This window comes from Patella vulgata, chromosome 1 (genome assembly GCF_932274485.2).
Source record: "Patella vulgata chromosome 1, xgPatVulg1.2, whole genome shotgun sequence".
NCBI classification, from domain to species: domain Eukaryota; kingdom Metazoa; phylum Mollusca; class Gastropoda; family Patellidae; genus Patella; species Patella vulgata.
Genome location: NC_065879.2, coordinates 21,125,398 through 21,148,202, shown reverse-complemented (window position 1 = coordinate 21,148,202; position 22,805 = coordinate 21,125,398). Strand labels below are relative to the sequence as shown.

Sequence of the window (22,805 nt, the reverse complement as noted above, 5' to 3'; positions counted from 1 at the left end):
CTTTAAACAATCACCATGTTTAGGACGAGAGAGAGAGAGAGAGAGAGAGAAATGGGGTTTAACGTCCACTCGACACAAACTAGGTCATTTCGGGACTAACATATGGTTTAATTTTATTTACAAAATTCGCTTGCGCGTAGGGGTCTTTAGCAGTGGGATTATGACGAGAGCCGAGAGCGCGCCCATTTAATACGATTCAATTGTGCCAATTTTTAGCAAAAATATTTGGAAAGCTTATTTAGTTGCCATTGTGAATATATTTAGTTAACGGTCTTTCAATTTAAATATTGAAAAATTGGCCATGGTTAGGGCGAGAGGGCATTCCTTTAATATAATTGCATGGCAATTAACTTTTCTTGGTTTTAATTGAAAAGCTTATCTAATTACCTTTTAGACTATATACGTGTATATAGCTAGATGCTAAGAATTTTGTACGATAATGCGAAATTACACCTTAATTCTGAGCTAAAAGAATGGCGTAATATGGTGTGTACGGTATACAATATTCTACTTTTATTTTATACAATAATGTAACGTGGGATTGTATATTGGTTGATGAATCCAGGTGAGTTTGGGAGATTATTCTGAATAGGTTGCAAACGAATAGGTTGCCAGTTTAATCGGTCGAATCTGCAGCAAGACAAATAGGTTGCCAAATTGTGTTCGTTAATAATTTCCAGTCTGTTTCACGGAAGATTACGAAAGTCTTCTAATAACTCTTCAAAAGATGACTCTGCTTTCAACACGTGACGTCACATCACCCGGCGTCACAAAAGACGTTACTGGTTCGGATGGAACCTTTTACTCATTTTACATAGGCCTACCCATTTACACTAAATAGGACATATTTTATTTTTTTACCTAGGCCTACATGTATTTCAAACACCTTTATTTATTTTTCTGATGCTTAAAAAAAATGTTCAAGAATTTAATTTCCAGAAGGAAAACAGTTAATATTGGCTATTGGGGGCTCATGTCATCATTTGTAGCAGCTTGCAAATTGATCAGTGTGAATAATTTCACGGATACCAACATTAACATTAAATTAGAGAAAGTCCCATCATAATGTCGTTTTGATCTCATTTTGTACGGCATGTCACTTTAACTTATACGTCATAGGTAGCCGTTTTAATCTATGAATAACGGTGATCATGATAAATCTGCTCATCTCAGTAACGAGATTAACCGAATGATCACGGAAGTCACCGAACGCTTAAAACTAAAATGGTGAACCGGAAGTAAGCCAGGGTGAAGTGCAATCTACTATATTTGTGTCAAAAATGGTGCTAATTCTTTGCACAAAGTTGCAGTTAAAAATGAAAATAGTTTCTTAGAAAGTGATGGACCTAGGCCGACAAGAAAGTCAGGTAATATATTTTTAAAGTTTTAGTAGAACCGCGTGGAAAGCGGGCACCTGTCAGAAACCAGGTTCGATAACCCCATTATTTACTGTTATTCTGACTAACAGTAATTGGACTGTTAATTGACATTTAAGCACTCAAATCAATCTATATTTAGACAGTATTTATGCCAAAACTTTAAAAACGGATAGTTTGAAATATTTATTTTGAAGTAGATTAGTGAAATGGTGACATTTAAAATCATAGACTCTGTAGTAGCCTACTAGTACTAGGCCTAGTATAGGCTACTACCAGACGAGATACAAACCGGTTGTGTAAGAAAGAAGTCTAGAAGATGAATTGAATTAATTGATTTGACAGTCACTAGTAACATTAAAAGAGAACTTGTGTGACTCACTCATAATATTTCCCTGCCTTTAGGCTGTCTACATGAATGAAACATCAAACATAGTAGTTCAGAGGTCTAAATGTTAATAGTTTAAATACAAAACATTGAATGAATGTAGCCATAGCTACATAATTTTTTAATATTTTTCGTCCTTATTCATAAGAATTACGATCAATGATTAACAATAGTGTAGTGGCAATATTCCATCTAATATTTCGTAGTCAGTGTGCTCAATAATCTCATGATACACAAATTTTGTTGATATTTTCACACAGTTCAAATTGTTTCTAGATAATTTTGGCACAGCCCATTTCTTCTCATCCAAGCCCAGTAAAACTTAATAGTATGATTTACCCAAATCCACCATTACTTCAACTTGTATATAATTATAATTTATATCGATATTTGGTAATACATTGTTCTTTATGCCAAATAGTCATTTTTGATTTAAAATCGTAGCGTTTTTGTATCAAAGATGCTCTTCAAAATGTGATTTCCAAGGAAAACTGTAGTGGCAGTTAGTAATGTTTTAATATAAAATAACTAAGATTACATTTGGGGCTGTTTCTAACTACAAGAACGTCATTTTTATGTGACGAAAAAATTTGACCTACATGTATGCAAAATGATGCAGTGGCGTATCTTTAATCAATCCGCTCATGGTACTAAGGCTACGGTATAGTACATGCAATAAATGACTCAATGATGACAACTATGATAAGTCATTTTATGAGTAAATCAGTTCCATATAGTGAGTTATTGTACCGGTGGTATTACATGATTTCACTTATTGTAGTTATTATCAGACATTATAAGTTATTTAATTGTGTTCCAGAATTTTGTTGAATAATGATCAATGTCTTGGTCAGTGTACAGAAAAGGGTGATTTAAATTTAATACTTATATTATAGTATGGTACTATTGCAGTTATTATCAGGCATTTCATTTTATAATTACTTAAAGTAACGATGCATGATTTGTAATTTTCACTAAAAGTAAAATATCAAATTTCTCACGAATAAATCCTTGCTAAAATGTATTCAGGTTGATTTTTAACATTTGGTTCAGAAAACAAAATCAAAATACACGTACCAATGATGGATATCTTTCCGACTAGGATTCAATCGGATTTGAAACAGGTCTTATCAATTGTGTTTGGCCACAACGTTGGCTCGCTAACCTGGAGGTTCCATGTTCAATCCCAGCGTTAGCCGCGAAAGTTCATGAGGATTTTCTGGCATGGTTGCCCCCTTGGAAGTGGTGCAGTACATGGGGTCTGACGTATAGTCATTTGGATGGGACAAAAAAAAAAATGAGGTCCTGTGTACACATTGGCAAGCACATTAAAGATCCCTTGGCAGTTGAATTTCAATATAAGAGCAGGCCATAGTGCCACTGTTCGAGCAAAATTTCCCTCATAGCACACAGTATGGCGTATGCCCATCTTCATAAGCTCAGTCAAAGCAGGACAGTAGGAAGTTAAACCCCATTTCATTTCCTTGCCAGTAACCCACATTGTACATGTACTTCATGGTTAGTTGCCCATCAATAAATTACATGTAGTTAGAATGTGTAAGCTATAAATATGCAATAAAAATTTGTTATGGGCAATAAAAAAGGCTTTTGAATTTTTTCTATAATTTTTTATATTAGGTCGGTTTTGTTAGATATACATGTACATGTATTTTCTTTTGAAACAAACTATTTTTTTATGAAATCTACAATAAATATTTTTGTGGGCTATAGAGTGGTTCTAGAACTTTTTGTATACCTTTTTTAAAGTCAATTAGGAGTATCTAGAGTACTAGTTTTATTGAGATGTTTTGATTAATAAGACTATAATCTGAAAAGCTGTAATTTTATGACTGATATGTTATAGCATATTTGTGCAGGAGTGTGTTTTAATAGTAAAAATTAAGATTATTACAAGACCTGATGTCATATGGTAACTTAATTCCATACAGCAGGTGTCTGAATTTTGAAAACTAAGACTAAGAGTTCAGAAAAAAAACCAGTTCCTTTTAAATAAAATTTCAATATTAATTCTTTCTGTAATGGGTAACCGGTGTAAGTTGAGGTAATATGAAAATATTAAATTTGTAACTGGCCTATCATTTTTCAAAACATTGCAATCAAGGTTAGTCTTTTAAAAGGCTTAAGGTTAATGTGTCATTTGCATTTTCCCTAAAGAAATATCAAATTTCTCACGGCTTATGAACTTAGATTGATTATTTAACATTTAATTAAGAAACGAAATCAAAATACCATAATGCTTGATAATTTCCTGGAGACCTATTTTCTCCGCTGCCAATAAAAGATGGTGGCATCTTGTTACATTCCAGCTGCACAGATCAATTAAATTTCAGTTTATCATAACTTTGTAAATACTGAACAGAATTAAACCAATTTTGATCTGATTGATAATCACAATATTGTAGTTTGCAGGGATTCCTATAGTGCCAAGTGACGAATCTTAAAAGCTTTTAATTAATTAAAGGAATTACAAGGAGGCAAATTTAAATACATCCTATTATCTATATACTATTATCTATACAGGCGTTAACTATATACATGTATTTATATATTTTCTTGAATCTAACAGGATGAAGGAAATCGATTCTGGCGTGAAGAACGGGAAGAGGGTGCTGTCTACATGGTTTACCTTAAAAGGGTAACATACAGATCACATGATAGGGTATGTTATTTTCAAATAAGGAAATATTTTTATGACTAGCTAGAGACCGTTAGATTATGACTTTTGTGTAGTCAGATCCTGAGGCATTGTTAAAAAATAGATTTGGGTGTTACAAAATTTGTTGTAAAATAACCCTAAATATTAATTTTTGGGCAATAAATGTGTATATATTTTATTAGTATATTACACTATTATCTCTGATCCCATTTATTTTGATTTACAATCTGGGTCTCCTTGTCAATGTTGTGAGATTGAGGGCCTAACAAGTACAGTATCTAGTTGTTCGGATGGTACGACAAACTGAGGTCTTGTGTACATGTAAAAGAATACTTTACATTTGGACTTAAAAATAAGAGTAGGCTGCATCGCTGACTTCATTAGCCCATCAAACCCCATTTCATTTAATTGTTTTGCTTTAGCAGTGGAAGAAAACCGAAGGACCCATAGAAAACCCACAAGGTTAGACAGGCGACCTATTCCATGTGACATACAAGCATGGAATTGAAACCACACCACGTGACTCAATGATAGACCTTATGATCTAAAGCAAGTACACTAGACCATTCGGTCACCCGACGTCATTACATGTATATAATATGCATGACTCTATAATGGTAAATTATTGATGTTTTTGTTTATAGTTAGAAGAAGGTGAGAAGTTTATGTCACATTTGATGTGGGAGACGTTGAAGGTCCGAGTTGTTAAAGCTGGAACTTTAGAAAGACTTGTGGAATGCATGGAGACTTGTCAGGGTGATCTCGATTCATCTCATCTTAACGTCTTCCTCTCAACATATCGTACCTTCGCTTCACCTGAACAGGTTCTTAAAACACTCATTAACAGGTAACATTCTTTAATACTAGTTAGTTGTGCACTATAGTCATTGCTCTAAAAGCAGTACCGTAGTGAGCAGCTGGAACCATATTACTTGCTCTTAGTGCAGTAATAAATCATGGACGTACATTGTATATGTGTTAAACAAGCATTATGCAAGAGCTAAGTCTGCCTATTGAAGGTCTATCTTTAGGCCTGAAATGTTATTTAAATTATTAATTAGACATTAATTAACTTATCCGGAGTATAATCAACTCTCGATGCCATCAATATTTAATGGATTTGAATACATTTTGTGATGGATAATTTAGCCTACAGTATAAATGGATAATCAAGACCTTGTTTATTATCGTACCAATGTTAGTAATGACGATTGAGGCTAGTGTAACTGTCAGCTCTTTATCTAAACTTACCTAATGCCCTTTAAAATTAAGCAATTGTTTCTGAACACTTTATTACAACTGATAATTCGTTCTACAATAGACATTAAAATCTTTATCGCCAGATCATTTTCCTCTAATTCACTGAATAACAAGTGACAATCTATTCTCTAAGGGTGTGGTTTACGAGGTAGCTGAACCATACTGAAACTGATATTTTGCTCAAATCATAAATGAAATTATTATGGAAGTTTATATCATGGATTGTTTATTATTACAGGTTTATAATGCTCAAATCATGTGCTAAAGATGATGATCGGAAAGAAATGGTTGAAGAACAATTAAAGTAAGATTTGTTTGTATTATTAAAGGATATAATCGATTATAGTAATATGCAAGTACAAGCTTGCGTACTATGATAATAAAATGAAATGAATTGGGGTTTAACGTCCAACTGTTCTGCTCCGACTGGACTAATTTTGATGGGCATACGCCATATAGTGTGCTATGATGGAAATATTGACCGGACAGCGGCGCTACGGCTACTCTTATATAGAATAATTCCAACTGTTAAGGGATCTTTAATGTGCATGCCAATGTGTATACGGAACCTCGATTTTTGTCCCATTCGAATGACTAGACAGTTGTCGTTATCAGGCCCTCCGTGCGTTCTATGGACCATGACATCATCGCTGTAAGAAACAGGCATACTAAGTTTCAAGGCGTTCATACTTGAATTGTTCGAGCCTTAAGGCTTTTGTCGAAGAGCGTCCGCACCAAAAAGAAGAATACGAAGAACAAGTTACACTGGGGTCCAGTTCCTGGCCAAAAATTGACCAACAAAAAAAATTAAATGAGATGAAAATTTGAAGTATTGAAGTCCTTCACGTTTATGAAATGGTGTGGTAGCCATACAAAACTCTCAATTTCAAAAAATGATAAAAATGCTCCTGTAAAAAAATCTCTTAATTAGGCCACACAAAATAAATGTCTTGTTTCTCGGGCAACTGACAGCTGAAACTGTAGGGAGGGAGGGCGGTTTCTTTTTTTTTTTTACTCATTGATGGTGCAAAATAAAATTTGGCTATTGCTGAAAATTGTTGGGGCGGGAGGGCGGTCTTTCTTTTTTTTTTTTTTTTTTTTAAATGAGAAAGTCATTACTTGTTTACGTTTTTGCTTTCCGTTATATTCAACTTTATTGTACATACTTAAAACATAAACCCAAAATCAAGTCTACTAAAACACTGAGACAACACTGACTGAAAGGAAAATAATTTTCCATATTTAATTCACATAATTGAAATTGGTTTAAAATAAAATTCCATACGACTATGTAATAGCCCTCCATAAAGACAACAATATTTTTAAAAACTAAGCCTCTTTCACCAGGTGTATCAAAAATAATAATCATGGTAAACAGTATTTAAAACTAAATCTAGTATCGCCGGTTTATTTATAATTATTTACCGAATTCCAACCAATGCATGTCACACCGTGTCATCGGTATTGGAGATTGCCGGAAATACCGTTTCTTGGGATATTCGGTGTGTTTCTCAGGATATTCGGTGTTCTATCCGGTGTTTATATTGAATGACTATTTAAATCTAACTAACAACTGGTCTGTAAAACCATCAAATCGGTAATCCAATTATTATTTTCCGGATTATCGAAACTACCGTAAATGTGCTAATAATGACCCAGATTCTAAGGTATGCATTATGACGACTATCGTCATCGTATCGTATTCTTAGCTATAATTAATTAACCTGTTCTACGGTTCATTATTTTATCAATAGGATTCTCCAAACAAGGACCGACTGAAGCCGGCAATAATGAGCCGATTACGATCGAATGATTGAAATATTGTCGCCAATGACTTTTAACACGAATCAAATTCTAGTTTATCAGGGGAGGTAATTAATATCACGTGATACAAAATGGAGGTTCTTTCGATATCAATAAAAAAGGCAAATCTGCCAAACTTCGCCATTGTTCGGATAAAAAAGACAGCATGTTCATCTGAATCAGTTTTAATACATTTGAATAGATATACATGTATGGCGGATGTAGGTACATGCGGGATATTTTTTTTACGACTTGCTTGTCGATGTGCGGGCGGGCGTTACATATTTATTTTTTTTCATCAAGACTAATAAATAGACTGCACGCGCAACCAATTTTGCGTGCGGGCGGTGCCCGAGAAACAAGTTATTTTATTTGTGTTGCCTTATATTACAAGAGTAAGTCTACATTTTCTTGCATTTAGAAGAACCATTTTTGTCCCCATCTGCGGCTATTTGCCCACCAGTAATTCCAATTTAAAAATGTTGGATACTTGACAGTTTTGTCCATCTCCAGACAAACTGATAGCGATAATCAACTCAATGAGACAGGCGGTACATTAAAACGTAATGTTATTATTAGACATGTTATTCTATCATTCCTACAGATATTCTCCATCAACAACGGACAAAATATTAGGCTGTCAAGTAACATCGTATTCTATTGCTTGATTTAAAACCTATATACAATTATAATGAGCCTCACATTATCATTCAATAGCAGAATGAAAGCGAAGGCCAATATGTTTGGTGAATAATTGTGGTAGCCCTAGAATTACCATGGGAAAGCTCACAGCTCGAAGGAGGAGGTCACTATACTCAAACATGCAGTTTTAAAAATAAACAAAAACTGAAAGTATGATAGTTTATGAATCTCAATATTTGGGAGAGTGATTTAACTAATTTGTGGGCGTATTTAATGACTCCCCCAAAGATAAGTTGAGGTACGTTCAGACGTGAAAGAGGGAAGCACGCCGTACACATGAAGGACTGAAGTATTGTTAATTAAACACAAAGATGGCAACTACATGGCCGAAGCCTGACATGCAAATATTTTCCTTTTTTATGTAGAAGGGATGTAACTGTGTTCTGATTGTGTTCAGATATTTTGGGATCACATGGCTAAGTGGGTAAGACGCTGGCTCGCTAGCATGGAGGTCGGGTATTCGATCCCTGTATTGGCCGAGAAAGTTCATCCAGATTTTCCGGCGTGGTTCCCCCTTGTTAGTGATGCAGAACAGAGGGCCTGACAAGGATGGGACGAAAAAACGAGTTCCCGTGTACATATTGGCGTGCACGTAAAAGATCCCTTGGCAGTTGGAATTCGATATAAGAGTAGGCCATAGCGCCGCTGCCCGGGCAAAATTTCCCTCATAGCACACTGTATGGCATATGCCTGTCTTCATTAGCCCAGTTTAGGAGCAGAACAGTAGGACGTAAAACCCCAATTCATTTCATTTTATTTCATTTTGTGTTCCTATATCTGCACGTCTAAATTTGTCTGTTCTATTAATAGTGGGATTGTGTTCATAGGTCTGAACAACTGGTAAGTCATTCAACAATCACAATGATGGACCAGTCGTCTGCCTAACCTTGTTGTTTTTCTCTGGTTTCTTCCCACTGCTGAAGACCCTGACACACATACAATTGAAATAAAATTTTACCATATAGTCCCAAAATGACTTAGTTTGTGTTTAGTAGAAATTAACTCCATTTCTCTCTCTATTTCAGAACAATAAGATCAGTAATATCTGTTTGGCTTGACACTCATCCTGATGATTTCCGTGAACATCCAGATTATCCTTGTCTCCTTGATCTGGAGGATTTTGCTAAAGAACATATTGCAGACAGTGATCTAGGCGTGCGGGCACGACATCGACTTGAAAAATTTCAGAAAGAAGCAAAAACTTTGGGTAAGTAATAATGAACTTTATTGATGATGATGAAGATGATGATGATGATGATTTAAAAGTAGACAGTTAGTTATGTTAAAATAGCAGGCAGGTAGTTATAGTTATGTTATAAAGAAGACTGTAAACTTCATTGAATGGTTAAGAATAAAGTAGATCTTCTTTAAAAATTCAGTTAAAAATAAATTAAATAGATCTTCTTTAAAAATACAGTTAAAAATAAACAGATCTTCTTTAAAAGTAAAGTAATTAAGTAAAAGCCCTAATAAAACCTGCTGATTATATACATTATATTTCTATTTGGAAAATTTGTGTGCATTTGTTATTTTGTTTTTTCATTTGTAAATAAATGTGTAGATATCTTTTGTTTCAAAGAATAACTTTGCGGCCTAATTTTTGTAAAAATTTAATCTTAAATACAATGATGTATTTTATTGTAAGATGGAGTTGAATAGTTTTTATTTCCTGTATCTAGTGTTTTTTAAATTCTAGGTTTAATTTTGTATTTTAGATGAGAGTTTAAAAGAAATATCTATTTATTTTTTTATGTTGTAGAAGAGAGTATAGAAGAAATGCATTTAGGAGCTAGACATGGTATAAATGGTGATAAAAATGTTTTATTTAATCAAATATCTAATCGCTCAGTGGCAGAACAACTCACTTTTAAAGATGCTGTAAGTATAAACATATTATTAGTACCTTACGGAATAGTGAAAATAAAGTCAAATCGGGTCCATTGTCTCCAATTTTGGACTAGCTTATTTTGGAGGGTACAAATGCAGTTTTAGTTCAGTTGTCTGAATGGCGGGGTTGGGTGATCATAAGGTCTCTCATTGAGTATAATCGCATGGTTTTGATTCCTAGCTTGTACTTGAGTAGGATTAGAATTGCCTGTCCAACCTTATGAGTTTACTTCTGGTCCTTGGGTGTCCTTCCACAGCTATAGCCCCCTCTGCGATAGTCCCGTAATTACCTAGTTTGTGATGTTAAACCTGTCTGAAAATTAGAACTCATATACTAAATATGTTTCCTCAGAAAATAAAGTCATTATTATTATTATTATGCCCATCTTCATTAACCCTGGGCTAGAGATGGCCGAATCGTTAGCACGTACGTGCTGTATCATACGGTCTGTCATTGAGTCAACTGGCATGGTTTTGATTTCCCGGTTGTACGTAACAAGGAGTAGCATTGCCTGTCCAACCTCGTGGGTTTTCTCCGGGTCCTCTGGTTTCCTCAAACTGCTAAAGACTCCTTTATTAAAATAAAAAATTGAACCATATGTTGGTCCTGAAATGACCTAGTTTGTGTCGAGTGGACATTAAACCCCATCTCTCTCTCTCTCTCATTAGCCCTGCTAGTACAGAAAAGCAGGATGTTAAACCCCATGTCATTTCATTTTACTAAATAAACTTGCAAAAAATAAAATAAAAACTAGTAGAAATAATGCTGATTTCTTTTCCAGGAATTGTTCCGTAAAGTTGTTCCACATCATTGTCTGGGAGCCGTCTGGTCTCGGAGACGTAAAAAAGGTGGGAAAAATCCTTCCAGTGTTGTGGCCACGATTCAACAGTTTAATAATGTCTCACTTCGTGTAATAGCTACAGTTCTCAATACTCGTGGCATGAAGACTTCGCAAAGAGCTAAAATTCTTCAACGCTGGATTGAAATTGCTCAAGTGAGTATTGTCATCACCCTATTTGTTGTTCACAGTCGTGGCTAAAATCATCCATATACCGTTTTATACGGTTGTATATTGTCATCACCATCATCTGTCTGTCCAATGGTTACTTGTGGACACTCTTGAGGCTAAAGTTGATTTTTCTAAAATTTGTTTAATTACATACCTGTACTCTAAATATTGATAATGGTTTTAATTACACTGTGAATACAAGAATAAAAATCTGGATTAAGAAAATTGCAACACAATTTATATGGAAAACAGTCACTGGTCTGTACACATATAGCACAATGTTACGACGAATGTTCGCTTATCATTGATATGTAATTTGTCATGTCCGCTGGTTTGTCTTATCGGGGTTTTTTTGTGCGTAGTGTGGCCAGGCTTTGAAATTAATGGACGCAAAGACGCAAAAAGCATGCTAAAATAGTGTGTTAGATTTGAACTATAACGCAAAGTTTTGCATCTACGGTAATTTAGTTTAAAAAAGCAAATTTTAAAACTTGAGTTTTTCTATAGCTTAAACATGCATTATGCAAGAGCAAAATCTGCTTATTACAAGTCTTTCTTTAGGCCTGAAATATTATCTAAATTATCAATTAGACATTAATTAACTTATCCACACCATAATAAACTCTCAATGTCAAGGCTAGCCTTCGATGTAGGCTGGATTAGATTCCTATATGCCGCTAACGGCTAAAGATAATTAAATCAGAAAAAGTGGATAATCGAGACTATGCTGTTTATATTAATGATTTTAGTAATGATAACCGAGACTATGCAAAAATTTCACCGGCTTCTTTCTCGGCTCATAGTGGATCAATTTGACTGAAATTTTCAGCAAATTACCTTTACACTATCTAGTTTTTAACTATTATAGCGAGAACTGCATCTTTATCTTATCTCCCACAATGTATCTTTAATTCTGTGAAAAGGTTGAAAATGTTTACAATGAAATTAATGGACGCAAAGATGCAGAAAGTGTGCTAAAATAATGTGTTAGATTTGAACTATAACGCAAAGTTTTGCATCTACGGTGATGTGTATAGACTCACTTTCCTTTAACAAACTCTTGAGTCTCAACGAAGAGACCAGTTATAATCAGCCACACGTAACTTAACCAATGAAATAACAATACGTCACCTTCTCGACAAATAATATATGCAAAACTGAAACCATGTGATATTATTGACCAGTCATGTTATCCCTAACTGTATTGACCCAAAAAAGGCCAACAGGCCATTTCACACGGTTTATGCAGCATTTTGACGTAGTATTTTGGTGTAAACGATGATTACCGCATTTTGTAAATGCAAAAACCAATAAAATAGACATTAGTGAACAAGTGGTGGTTAGGACAAAGGTCCAGATGGTCAAGTTCTGTTCCAATACTTCCATTCGGCACCAGGCAGAAAAATGTTGTATTAATTTTAGATTGTTTGCATGATTACAACTACTGAAAGTTTTTACTTATTACACTTTATTTTTGCTTCTAATTTTAAAAGTAACAAGCAAAAAATTGCTTCTGGTAGTAGAAATAAGATTCGAACGTGGAGTGTGGCCCTCCTGCACTTACTATTATATACCTTCTAATTTACTAAGATGACAAACACTTCTCTTGAAATGCTGTAACGTGTTTTGCCATGGTTGATTGTCTGTGCTATAACTTATATTTATGGATTGTTAATTGGGATGTTGAGACAGTAAATCTGGATGTTTTATATATTGTGTTGTAGGAGTTACGTGACTTGAAGAATTTTTCGTCTTTACGAGCGATCATATCTGGCTTACAGACTCATCCTGTTTATAGATTACGGAAAACGTGGGCAGCATTACCAAAGTAAGTTACATTCATTAATTCACTGGGATCTCAGCAGTAAGTATGTATGTTAGCTCAGTGACTGGGATATTAGTAAGTATGTATGTCAGCTCAGTGACTATGGAAGAAAAGATGGAGAGAATGACATTTATGTAGTCTATCCTGTAACCATGTATCCTGCTTTTGAAATATCCAAGAAACTGTTGTATTGCTGTTCCTGAGTCACCATATAGTTAGCTGTTGGAAATATGTACACAACGATAGATTTTAAAGTGAAGTCCTAACTGAAGAGAATTATAATCAGATACAACAAGGAAAAACCTAGATGATCATCAGGCGAACAATAGATGTGTAGCAGAGAATATATCAGACGTCTGATATGGTAAACGATTTGGTGGCACTGTTTTCCATAATTGACCGTGACGGACTGACGGTATAGTGCTACAGTTGTTAGTTATGTAGAACAGAGGTTTGGCAAGGAACAGTAAGCATCTAGTCATTGGGATGGGATGAAAAAAGCATGGATTAAGGTATAGATATTAGATACACACAAAAATATGTGTACCCTTATGGTGTGTACTTTTTTATTTCAGAAATATTATGGTGCTTTTTACTGAATTATCAGAAATCTTCTCCAACGAGAATAATCAGATAACCTCCAGAGAACTGTTGATGAAGGTCAGTCACTTAAATTATTATTTTGTTTTTCTGGGAAATACTAATTATTTATCTGAGAATTATCTTCTTAGCAAAGGCACAAGTTTCATGGAATTTTTGTGACAAATTCCCATCACTAGGCATGCTGCAGAAAACGACATATTGGCCTTTTTAAATCTACCAGGTAACCTCCCATGAGGTCTCATGGTTATTTTGAGTTGCACATAAAAGAATTGTTAACTGTTGGAATTTAATAAATAGTGGGCAGAAACAGTGATATCCGTTTAAAATTCACCAGATAGCACACTGCATGGAAATGGAATGAAATGGGGTTTAACATCCTACTGTTCTGCTCCAACTGGGCTAATGAAGATGGGCATACGCTATACAGTGTGCTATATGATTGAAATTATTGCCTACTCTGATATCGAGTTCTTGTAAGGCCCCACTGTCCAGCACCACTGACAAGGTGAAGCCACATCTGAAGATTCCAATGAACTTTCATGGCCAATGCAGGGATCGTAGGTGCAACCTCCAGACTAGCGAGCCAGCGTCTTATTCACTTAGCCACCGTTGCCCGCCACACTGCATGGGCTATGCCCATCTTCATTCCATGTGCGATCACCCCCATCCATACACACCAAAAACAAAGCTAACATGACATAGGCATAATGAATGATAGATGCTGAGTTGTTTGTAGATTACTTCACTAATAAGTAAAACTTATATACCTTAACTTTTGCAAATTGTACAATATTGAAACAGTTATTTTGTTGATTTTTTTTTCAGGAAGCAACAGCTAAATTTCCTGATATCGAGTCTCAAAATAAAACTCTTCAGAGAAGAAATCTGCTGAAACGGCAATCTTGGATTGAAAATGTAAGTAGATGTATTAGACATCTAGGATTATCTAGTTTAGACATCTAGGCCTCGCTATAATAGACATCTTGGCTATAGTAGACATCTTGGCTATAGTAGACATCTTGGCTATAGTAGACATCTAGGCCCAGTGAAAATAAACATTTAGGCGTATCTATAATAGACATCCTAGAATTGGATGAAACTGTTCTTGCTTGGCTTTTTACAGCATACATTGTATTGTGCAGCAGGGTGGTGTGTCTAACAAGTGTCTAATTGTTCAGATTTGCTTTAAAAACATGGTCCATAGTTTACCAAATTTGGCAGCACATTAAAGATCCCTTGACCCTTGGCACTTGAAATCAAAATGTCCACATAACACATTTTATTGAATATATCAATCTTTATTTGCTTGGTTGGTGCATAAAAGCAAGATATTAAATGTTAAACCCCATTTCATTTCATTTGTGTAAAGTGTAATACCCCTGCGCACTAACTTACATTTCAATCCACCGTCAATCCATCTTGTCTCCTCTTAATAAGCACTGTAATATATTAAAGATTGTTATTTCGGCAGCCGCCACAGTGGTTCAGTGAGTAAGATATTGGCTCACTAAGCTGGAGGTCCCGTGCTCGATCCCAGTGTTGGCCCGAGAAAGTTTATCAGCATTTCGAGCTTGGTTTACCCTTGTCAGTGGTGCAGGACAGAGGGCCTGGCAGTGGACAACATATAGTCATTTGGATGGGATAGAAAACCGGGGTCCCGTGTACACATTGACATGCACGTAAAAGATCCTTGATAGTTTTGATAGTTAGAATTCTATATAAGAGTAGGCCATAGTGCCGCTGGCCGGGCAAAATTTCCCTCATAGCATACTGTATGGCGTATGTCTGTCTTAATTAGCCCAATCGGAACAGAACAGCAAGATTTTGTTTCTTTTCTTTCGGTAACTTTTGATTGATTTGTGTTTTTGGTTCATTTTGAATATCAGTGCTGATTCTTATTTTCCAGGGTATAGTTCAAGGAACAGTTCCATATTTAGGAACATTTTTAACAGATCTCACAATGATTGATACAGCTTTCGCGGATATAACGGACGACAATCTTATCAACTTTGAAAAACATCGAAAAGAATTTGAAGTCATTGCTCAGTTGAAACTGCTCCAATCAGCAGCTCAAATTTATCAAATAGTTAAAGATGAAAATTTCTGGACGTGGTTTTATTCTGTTAATGTATATACTGATACTGAAAGGTGAGTTGATTCTGAAAATATGATATTGAAAGGAGAGTTATAGATACTGAAAAGAGAGTTAATTCTGATAATGACAGGTGAATTAATTCTGATATTGAAAGGTGATTTTTGATAATGAAAGGTATGTCTAATACTTAAAGCAGAGTTAATTCTGATACTGACAGGTGAGTTAATTCTGATAATGAAAAGTGAGTTAATCCCGATACTAAAAGCATGGGTTGATAACGATGAGTTAGCTCTGAAACGTTATGTTGATAATAATACTGAAGTTGGTAATAATCTTGATTCTTATTGAGAAAAGGTGCTTACAAAACATTGAGTTACCATGATCAATGTTTTAATGTAATACTGAACCATTTATCAAATGCAACCTCTAGTTGATTTCTGGTGGAATGATAATAGGGTCAATATGGTGGCTTGCAATAATCTATTGTTCTTAGGATTAACATTTTATAAAAGTGGGCCCTTGAATTTTCTTGTCAAGAAATCATAGAAAATAGACCCAGTAAATCCAAGAAAGGAACTGACTGAAATATCAGTTCGTTCAAATTATTTATGAGACAAGTTTAGGCAAGAAGATTTTAAAGATTTTATTATATATTTCCAGCCATGACCTGTCGTGTACAATAGAACCCCCTTCAGATAGTAACGCCAAGATCAAGAAAAAATCAGCAAGGTAAATAGATGTTGTTTTATTATATACACGTCTAGGTGTGTTTGTATACATGTGTATGTATATTCGCATGTAAGCCTTAACGTTAGATCAAGGCATCACAGGTTTTTATTAGCTCTCGGAGACATTCTTCATGAAATATTTTACTACTGCAACCTTTTGATTGGCTAATAGTTTAAATCCTAGTACATAGTTTAACTCTAAGCCAATGAGAAGTCAGAATTGTTAAGTGTTTTAGTTTTGGTGAATGAGTCCCCAGGATCCGGTAGCGAGAATCTTTAACTAAAATTAAGTCTACTTGAGTAAAGTTCATATTTTATGTGAAATAGATTTTGTAAATCTCAAAATGTCATAACATCCTGATACCACTTGTTGCAATTAGTGTTGTACTTAATAAAATAATCATAATGGTAAAAATAAGAGTTAGAATATTGTGGTATATTTTGTGTATGTGTGTATACCTACAGAAGTTTGCCAGTATTCAGATCGCGAGCTGGTTCCGTTCCTAATCGATATCCTGTCTTCTCTACGTGGTAAGATGACAATCTTAGATTTTATATCATTCATGTAACAACAACTCACACTAAAATGTGGTCGCATAATATCATTTGTTTTCATGCTCATGCAGTATAAAAATAATAAAACATATCATTTCAACTATGCTCGTGCAGTATCAAAAAATCAACAGCATATCATTTCATTATATCTATGCTCATGAGGTATAAAACATTTTATTGTAACTATGCTCATGCATTATCATTTAATTTCCATTGTAACTGCTGGTGCAGTATCAAAAAATAGATAGCATAATGCAATTTCATTGGAATTATGCTCACATAGTATCAAAAATGACAGTATATTATTTCATTGTAACTATGCTCATGCAGTATCTAAAAATAAAACATGTCATTTTGTTACGACTATTCTCATGCAGTATCTAAAAATAAAGCATAATATCATTTTTTATAACTATTTTCATGCAGTATCAAAAAATAAAATGTAATATCATTTTGTTATGCCTATTCTCATGGAGTATCTAAAACAAACAACCCATAATATCATTTTGTTATGACTATGCTCATGCAGTATCAAAATATAAAACAACATAATATCATATTGTTATGACTATGCTTGTGTAATTTCTAAAAATAAAACATAATATCATTTTGTTATGACTATGCTCCTGCAGTTTCTAAAAAAAAAAGAATAATATCATTTTAACTATGCTTGTGCAGTATTTCATAATCATTATGCAGTAATCATTCATTATGTTTTAGTTGTGCTCATACAGTATTAAAAATGGCAGCTGTGTATGTATTGTATCATTTCATTACATTGTAACTATGCTCATGTAGTATTAAAAATGGCAGCTTTGTAGTGTGATATATCAATTTATTACATTGCAACTATGCTCAGGCAGTTTCATTTGTTATGAAGGCTTTAAAAATGGCAGCAATGTATGTAATCCAAAATATCATTTATTACATAGTAACTATGCTCAAGCAGTTTCATTTGTTATGTAGGCTTACCAGTATATAAATAATTGCTTAGTGCTTTATGATAATTTAAAGTAATGTTTAACCCATTAGGTACCAGATCACCTCTTGCATTAATTATGCTTTAAGTTACTAAATAAATAGTCCATGAATATGTTGAGGTGTAAAACAATACACTGTAACCTGGGTACCTAGCACTAATTTCTTTCAAGTTCATTTAATATCAAATCTTTGTTTAAAATTTCGTCAAAATCATTTAAAATCACCCAATATCATCTAATTTGTACTTGTGTCTAGTTTAAAGCTGACTGATTAATTTTCATAATGAGTGTCCAATTTACAAGTATTTAATTTCCTGACCACTGTTCAAAAATTAATCATTATACGTCAATAATCAATTGGGTTGTTTATTTTTTAACAGTTATCGAGAAATTAAACACCTGTAAATTGGACACTCATTATCAAAATTGAATGGTCAGCTTTAAACTGGACACAAGTAGAAATTAGTTGATTTTTGGTGACTTTTAAACAAAGATTTGATATCAAACGAATGTGAAAGAAGTTTTTACAAATTTTTAAACAAAGATTTGATATTAAGCGAATGTGAAAGAAATTACGGCTAGATACACAAGATTAAATGATGCCCAGGTTACAGTGGTAGTAAAGCTACAATACAACTCGGGTATCGTGTAATTGGGCTGTTTTAGTGGGAGTTTCTGTATTTAATGTTTACTCTCAAACCATTGTTGTCAAATTGCTAATATCCTTTGAGAATCAACGACAAATATTGAGTCCTATTGTCATGTAGTTTAAAATGGTCCGTCTACAGTATGCTTCAAGTGGAAGTATGAAATTAGTCCTTGTGGGGTTTTTTTTCCTGCTCAAAAATTGCAGAGTTTTTCCCATATACACTCTGCAGAAATAGAGACATTCTGAGAGGAAAGAAAGTCCACAGAAATTTAGTACTTAACCTTGACTTGTACTGTAGATTAGATGATGAGTTTCAGGTTTACAATTGTTTACTTTCTTGAGTAGTTTTGAGTAATTGACAGACTAATTAATAATTAATCACTCGTGAAAGTAAACATTAAATACAGAAACTCCTGATAATTTGATATCATTTTCAAGTTTTGAGTCAGGTACCTAAAGGGTTAATATCAAATCTGTCTATTTGTCAAGTTGATTGGGATTGTTGTGGTTCAGATGGTTTGTGGATGTAATATTTTAACATTGGTGGTATTTGAAGAGTGGCTGGATTTCCGACTCTGGCATTTATTTGTTTACGTCCCAGCAACAACGAATGTTGGTGTGACGAACATCACAAGGTGTCTACAATACAAGTGTTAAATTCTCTTCCAGCAACAACGGTCGCTGGAATCAGTTTAGAGGCCGCAAAATTTATAGGAACTGGGGGGTTAAAGGGTTAATGTAGACAAATTATCCCTCCCACTATCAGCTAGCAAATATCATCTACATGTAACCTAACCAGACATAGAGATAAGGAGCATAACCCTAAATTAAACGATATTCCTTTTAAACATTTTAACTTTTACAATACTGTATAATTTACAAGAGATTAGAAATCCCTCAAATTACGATCATCAGCTTTAAGGATTGTAAAAATATTATTAATGTAGACAGAAAAATATCCTCCACACTAATTGCTAACAAATCACAACAACCTGTTTAATTATGGTGAGAAAAGAGGCATTCGATAGTCATGCTCATGCTGTGGCAAATGGCGCTTGATATAATACATGTATTGTTGATATATGTGTGTACTAACAAAGATGTGAGTTGTGGTTTACAAGTATGATATAATAACATAGCTTTTTATATCAATTTTCAAATTATGATAGATTATAATAGATTACATGTGATAATTAGTCTCCAGTAGATACAGAAATTTTGGTTTATACAAAACCGTGTTATGTTCTTTTTAAAGTAGTGTTGTTTTATTAGATTAGGTAGGTTTTCAATTTTAAACTGTCGTCATTGAATTATTTTTTAATTGTCTTGCACCCCCACCCCTTTCATACACAGCACACCTTTTCTTTAAATCTTACAGTATATCTTCTCTGGACACATAGATACCGAAAAAATCTTTCTTTCCCACGGTTTAACGAGTCTTTACCTGGAGACTTTACCTGGACAAGAAAATTATCCGATTTTTCCAACGTGGTTTCCCCTTGTCATTGGTGCAGGACACAGATCAGGATGGTACGAAAAAGAGAGTTCCCATAATTATACACATTGGCATGGTCGTAAAAGAATCCTTGACCGTTTGAATTCAGTATAAAAGTAGACAGTAGCACCACTCTCCAGACAAAGTTTCCCCTCATAGCACACACAATATGGTTTATGCCCACCTTCATTAGCCCAGTCGGAGCAGAACAGTAGGAAGTTAAAACCCCATTCCATTTCATTTCATATAACTTGTAAATAATCTATGTAACATAGTGTTTTGTTAAGCTTAGTATTTGCTGTTGTTGTTGTTCTTAGTGTTTAACATCAGCTTCCACCGAAGGTGATATAGCAGACAAGTTATCTTTTTTTTATTTTCATTATCTGAGCGCACACGCAGGGGTCTTTCCTGTGGGAGGAAACCGGAGTACCGGGACTAAACCCACGAGGTAGAGAAGGCGCCCCTATCTCCATGTCACATACGCTCACACCAGGGGTCGAAACCACAACCGCAAGCCAGAGGTTACCGGCCAGCTAGATGTTGAAGCGTGACACTCTAGACCACTAGGCCATCACAACTCCCCCATATAGTATTTGTAAACCTTTGTAGTTTATACATATCCCAGATTTTTATTTTCATTATCTTAGCGCACATGCAGGGGTCTTTCCTGTGGGAGGAAACCGGAGTACCGGGAGTAAACCCACGAGGTAGAGAAGGCGCCCCTATCTCCATGCCACATACGCTCACACCAGGTATTGAAACCACAACCGCAAGCGTGACACTCTAGACCACTAGGCTATCCCAACCCCCCATATAGTAGTTGTAAACCTGTGTAGTTTATACATATCCCAGATTTGTGTTTATAAACATTAGATAAAGATTATTAAGTCTTAATTAGATGTTAATTATTTTGATGGAGCACAGCAGAATTCTGATAGTCATTACCCTAAGACCAGGGCTTTCATTTCAATTTGTTGCATTTCATTTCATTTCAAACTTTTGTTAGGTTTTGATATAATTTGTTTACCTCATATTAGCGAGAAATTTATAAAAAATATGACAGTTATACCAATTTATTATATATATTTTTACACACAAAAGCTATGAATGGAACTAACTTTATTTGATGTGTTTTGACGGACAGGTAAGTTGTCCAGTTGGTCAATTTCAGTCAAAACTGACTGAGACGAGACCTGTGCCCAAAACTCAGACAGTAGGTTGTATTTGGATGGCATGTGTCTTGTCACAGGCAAGGGAAACCATCCTACCACACCAGATAATGATGATAGATGGCTGATGTCGGTCACTGGCAAGAGAAACCTTCTTACCATTCCAGATGATAATGAGTAGGTTGTATTTTGATGGCTGATGTCCGTGAATGACAAGGGAAACCATCTTACCACACCAGATAATAATGGTAAATGACTCATGTCTGTCACTGGCAAGGGAAACCACCATACAACGCCAGATAATAATGGTAGATGACTCATGGCTGTCACTGCAAGCGCAACCATCCTACAGTGCCAGATAATAATGGTAAATGGCTCATGTCCATTAATAGCAATAGAAACCATCTTACAACGCCAGATAATGTTTGTTTTGTTTTTATAGTTTGGGTCATCGCCCGGTGAAGTTTGATAGTGCTAAGTTTGCTCTGTTTTCCTGTGGATTAGAGAACAGAAAGAGTATGTCGAGTATACCCGATACTTTATCAACTTTAGCAGCTCCTATTGTAAGTATTACATTTCTTCCCATATTGTCTTTGTAAAACTATGCTTTTAGGCATTTCCTGTTGTTAATTGGACCATTGGGGATTTAAATTCCTTTCTACTCCGAGCGATTTCGTAAACCAGTAGTTCTCAAATATTTTTAAGTCAGGGCACACTTGAAATCCTACAAATAATTGTAGGCGCACTATATACAAATTTCCGATAAGTATGTTATATTTAAATCAAATATTGTACAAAAGAAATAGTGCATCTAAAATAGAATTAAACATACCTTAAGTTACACGAATGCAACATGTACATAGTCTAGTATGGCATAACTACCCTAATGCTTTAATGGGGGACTGGGCCAAATAATCTAGTAGGGCATAACTACTTTCATGCATTAATGGAGGGTGAGGCCAAATAGTCTAGTAGGCATAACTACTGTTTTATGCATTATTGGAGGGTTGGGCCAAATTGTCTGGCAGGGCATAACTACTTTAATTCATGCATTGATAGAGATTGTGGTCAAATAGTCCAGTAGGGCATGACTACTGTTTTATGCATTAATGGGCGGTAGAGCCAAATAGTCTAGTATGGCATAACTACTTTCATGCATGAATGGACTAGTCGGGCCAAAGCCAAATAGCCAAATAGTCTAATATAGACATAACTACCCACTGATACATTAATGGAGGTCCATCCATATAGTTCTAACTACCTTATACATTATAGGAGGGCGGAATAGTTTAATAGTGAACCACTCTATTATTCATCTATTATTGAAGCTAGTGTAGGATATTAAATTATCTGAGTTCTATTTACTGATTTATTTCTATTTCAGATGACCCACCATTCTTCCACATCGTCTGTAGTCTCTTCCGATAGTGATAACCCATCTTCCCCGTTCAGGTCATCAGATACCTACGTTATCCGTGTCAGCGTTAACTCTACGTCAGATTCAGATACACACGTCTATAAAAGTATTATGGTATGTAGAAAATAAAACATGTTACTATTAGAAACCATTCTGTGTAATTCTGGAGCCTTGGTGGCTCAGTAT

General features: G+C 34.8%; 1 protein-coding gene across 2 annotated transcripts in view; it reads left to right on the top strand.

The window, feature by feature from the left end:
• Positions 1–1,232: 1,232 nt before the first annotated feature.
• The window catches only part of LOC126816449 (ral guanine nucleotide dissociation stimulator-like 1), a 29,693-nt gene continuing 8,120 nt past the window's right edge, over positions 1,233–22,805 (top strand). Inside the window, exons 1-14 of one of the 2 annotated variants that reach the window (XM_050543030.2) lie at positions 1,233–1,367; positions 4,352–4,444; positions 5,086–5,288; positions 5,940–6,005; positions 9,232–9,413; positions 9,966–10,084; positions 10,876–11,088; positions 12,828–12,931; positions 13,504–13,588; positions 14,357–14,446; positions 15,438–15,679; positions 16,287–16,355; positions 21,645–21,765; positions 22,587–22,733. In XM_050543030.2, coding sequence (XP_050398987.2) covers positions 1,341–1,367; positions 4,352–4,444; positions 5,086–5,288; positions 5,940–6,005; positions 9,232–9,413; positions 9,966–10,084; positions 10,876–11,088; positions 12,828–12,931; positions 13,504–13,588; positions 14,357–14,446; positions 15,438–15,679; positions 16,287–16,355; positions 21,645–21,765; positions 22,587–22,733 — 1,761 coding nt within the window. In that variant the 5' untranslated portion in view covers positions 1,233–1,340. Of the gene's footprint in view, positions 1,368–4,351; positions 4,445–5,085; positions 5,289–5,939; positions 6,006–9,231; positions 9,414–9,965; positions 10,085–10,875; positions 11,089–12,827; positions 12,932–13,503; positions 13,589–14,356; positions 14,447–15,437; positions 15,680–16,286; positions 16,356–17,629; positions 17,715–21,644; positions 21,766–22,586; positions 22,734–22,805 lie in introns of those variants that run through there. The other variant, XM_050543039.2, reaches the window with a different exon arrangement.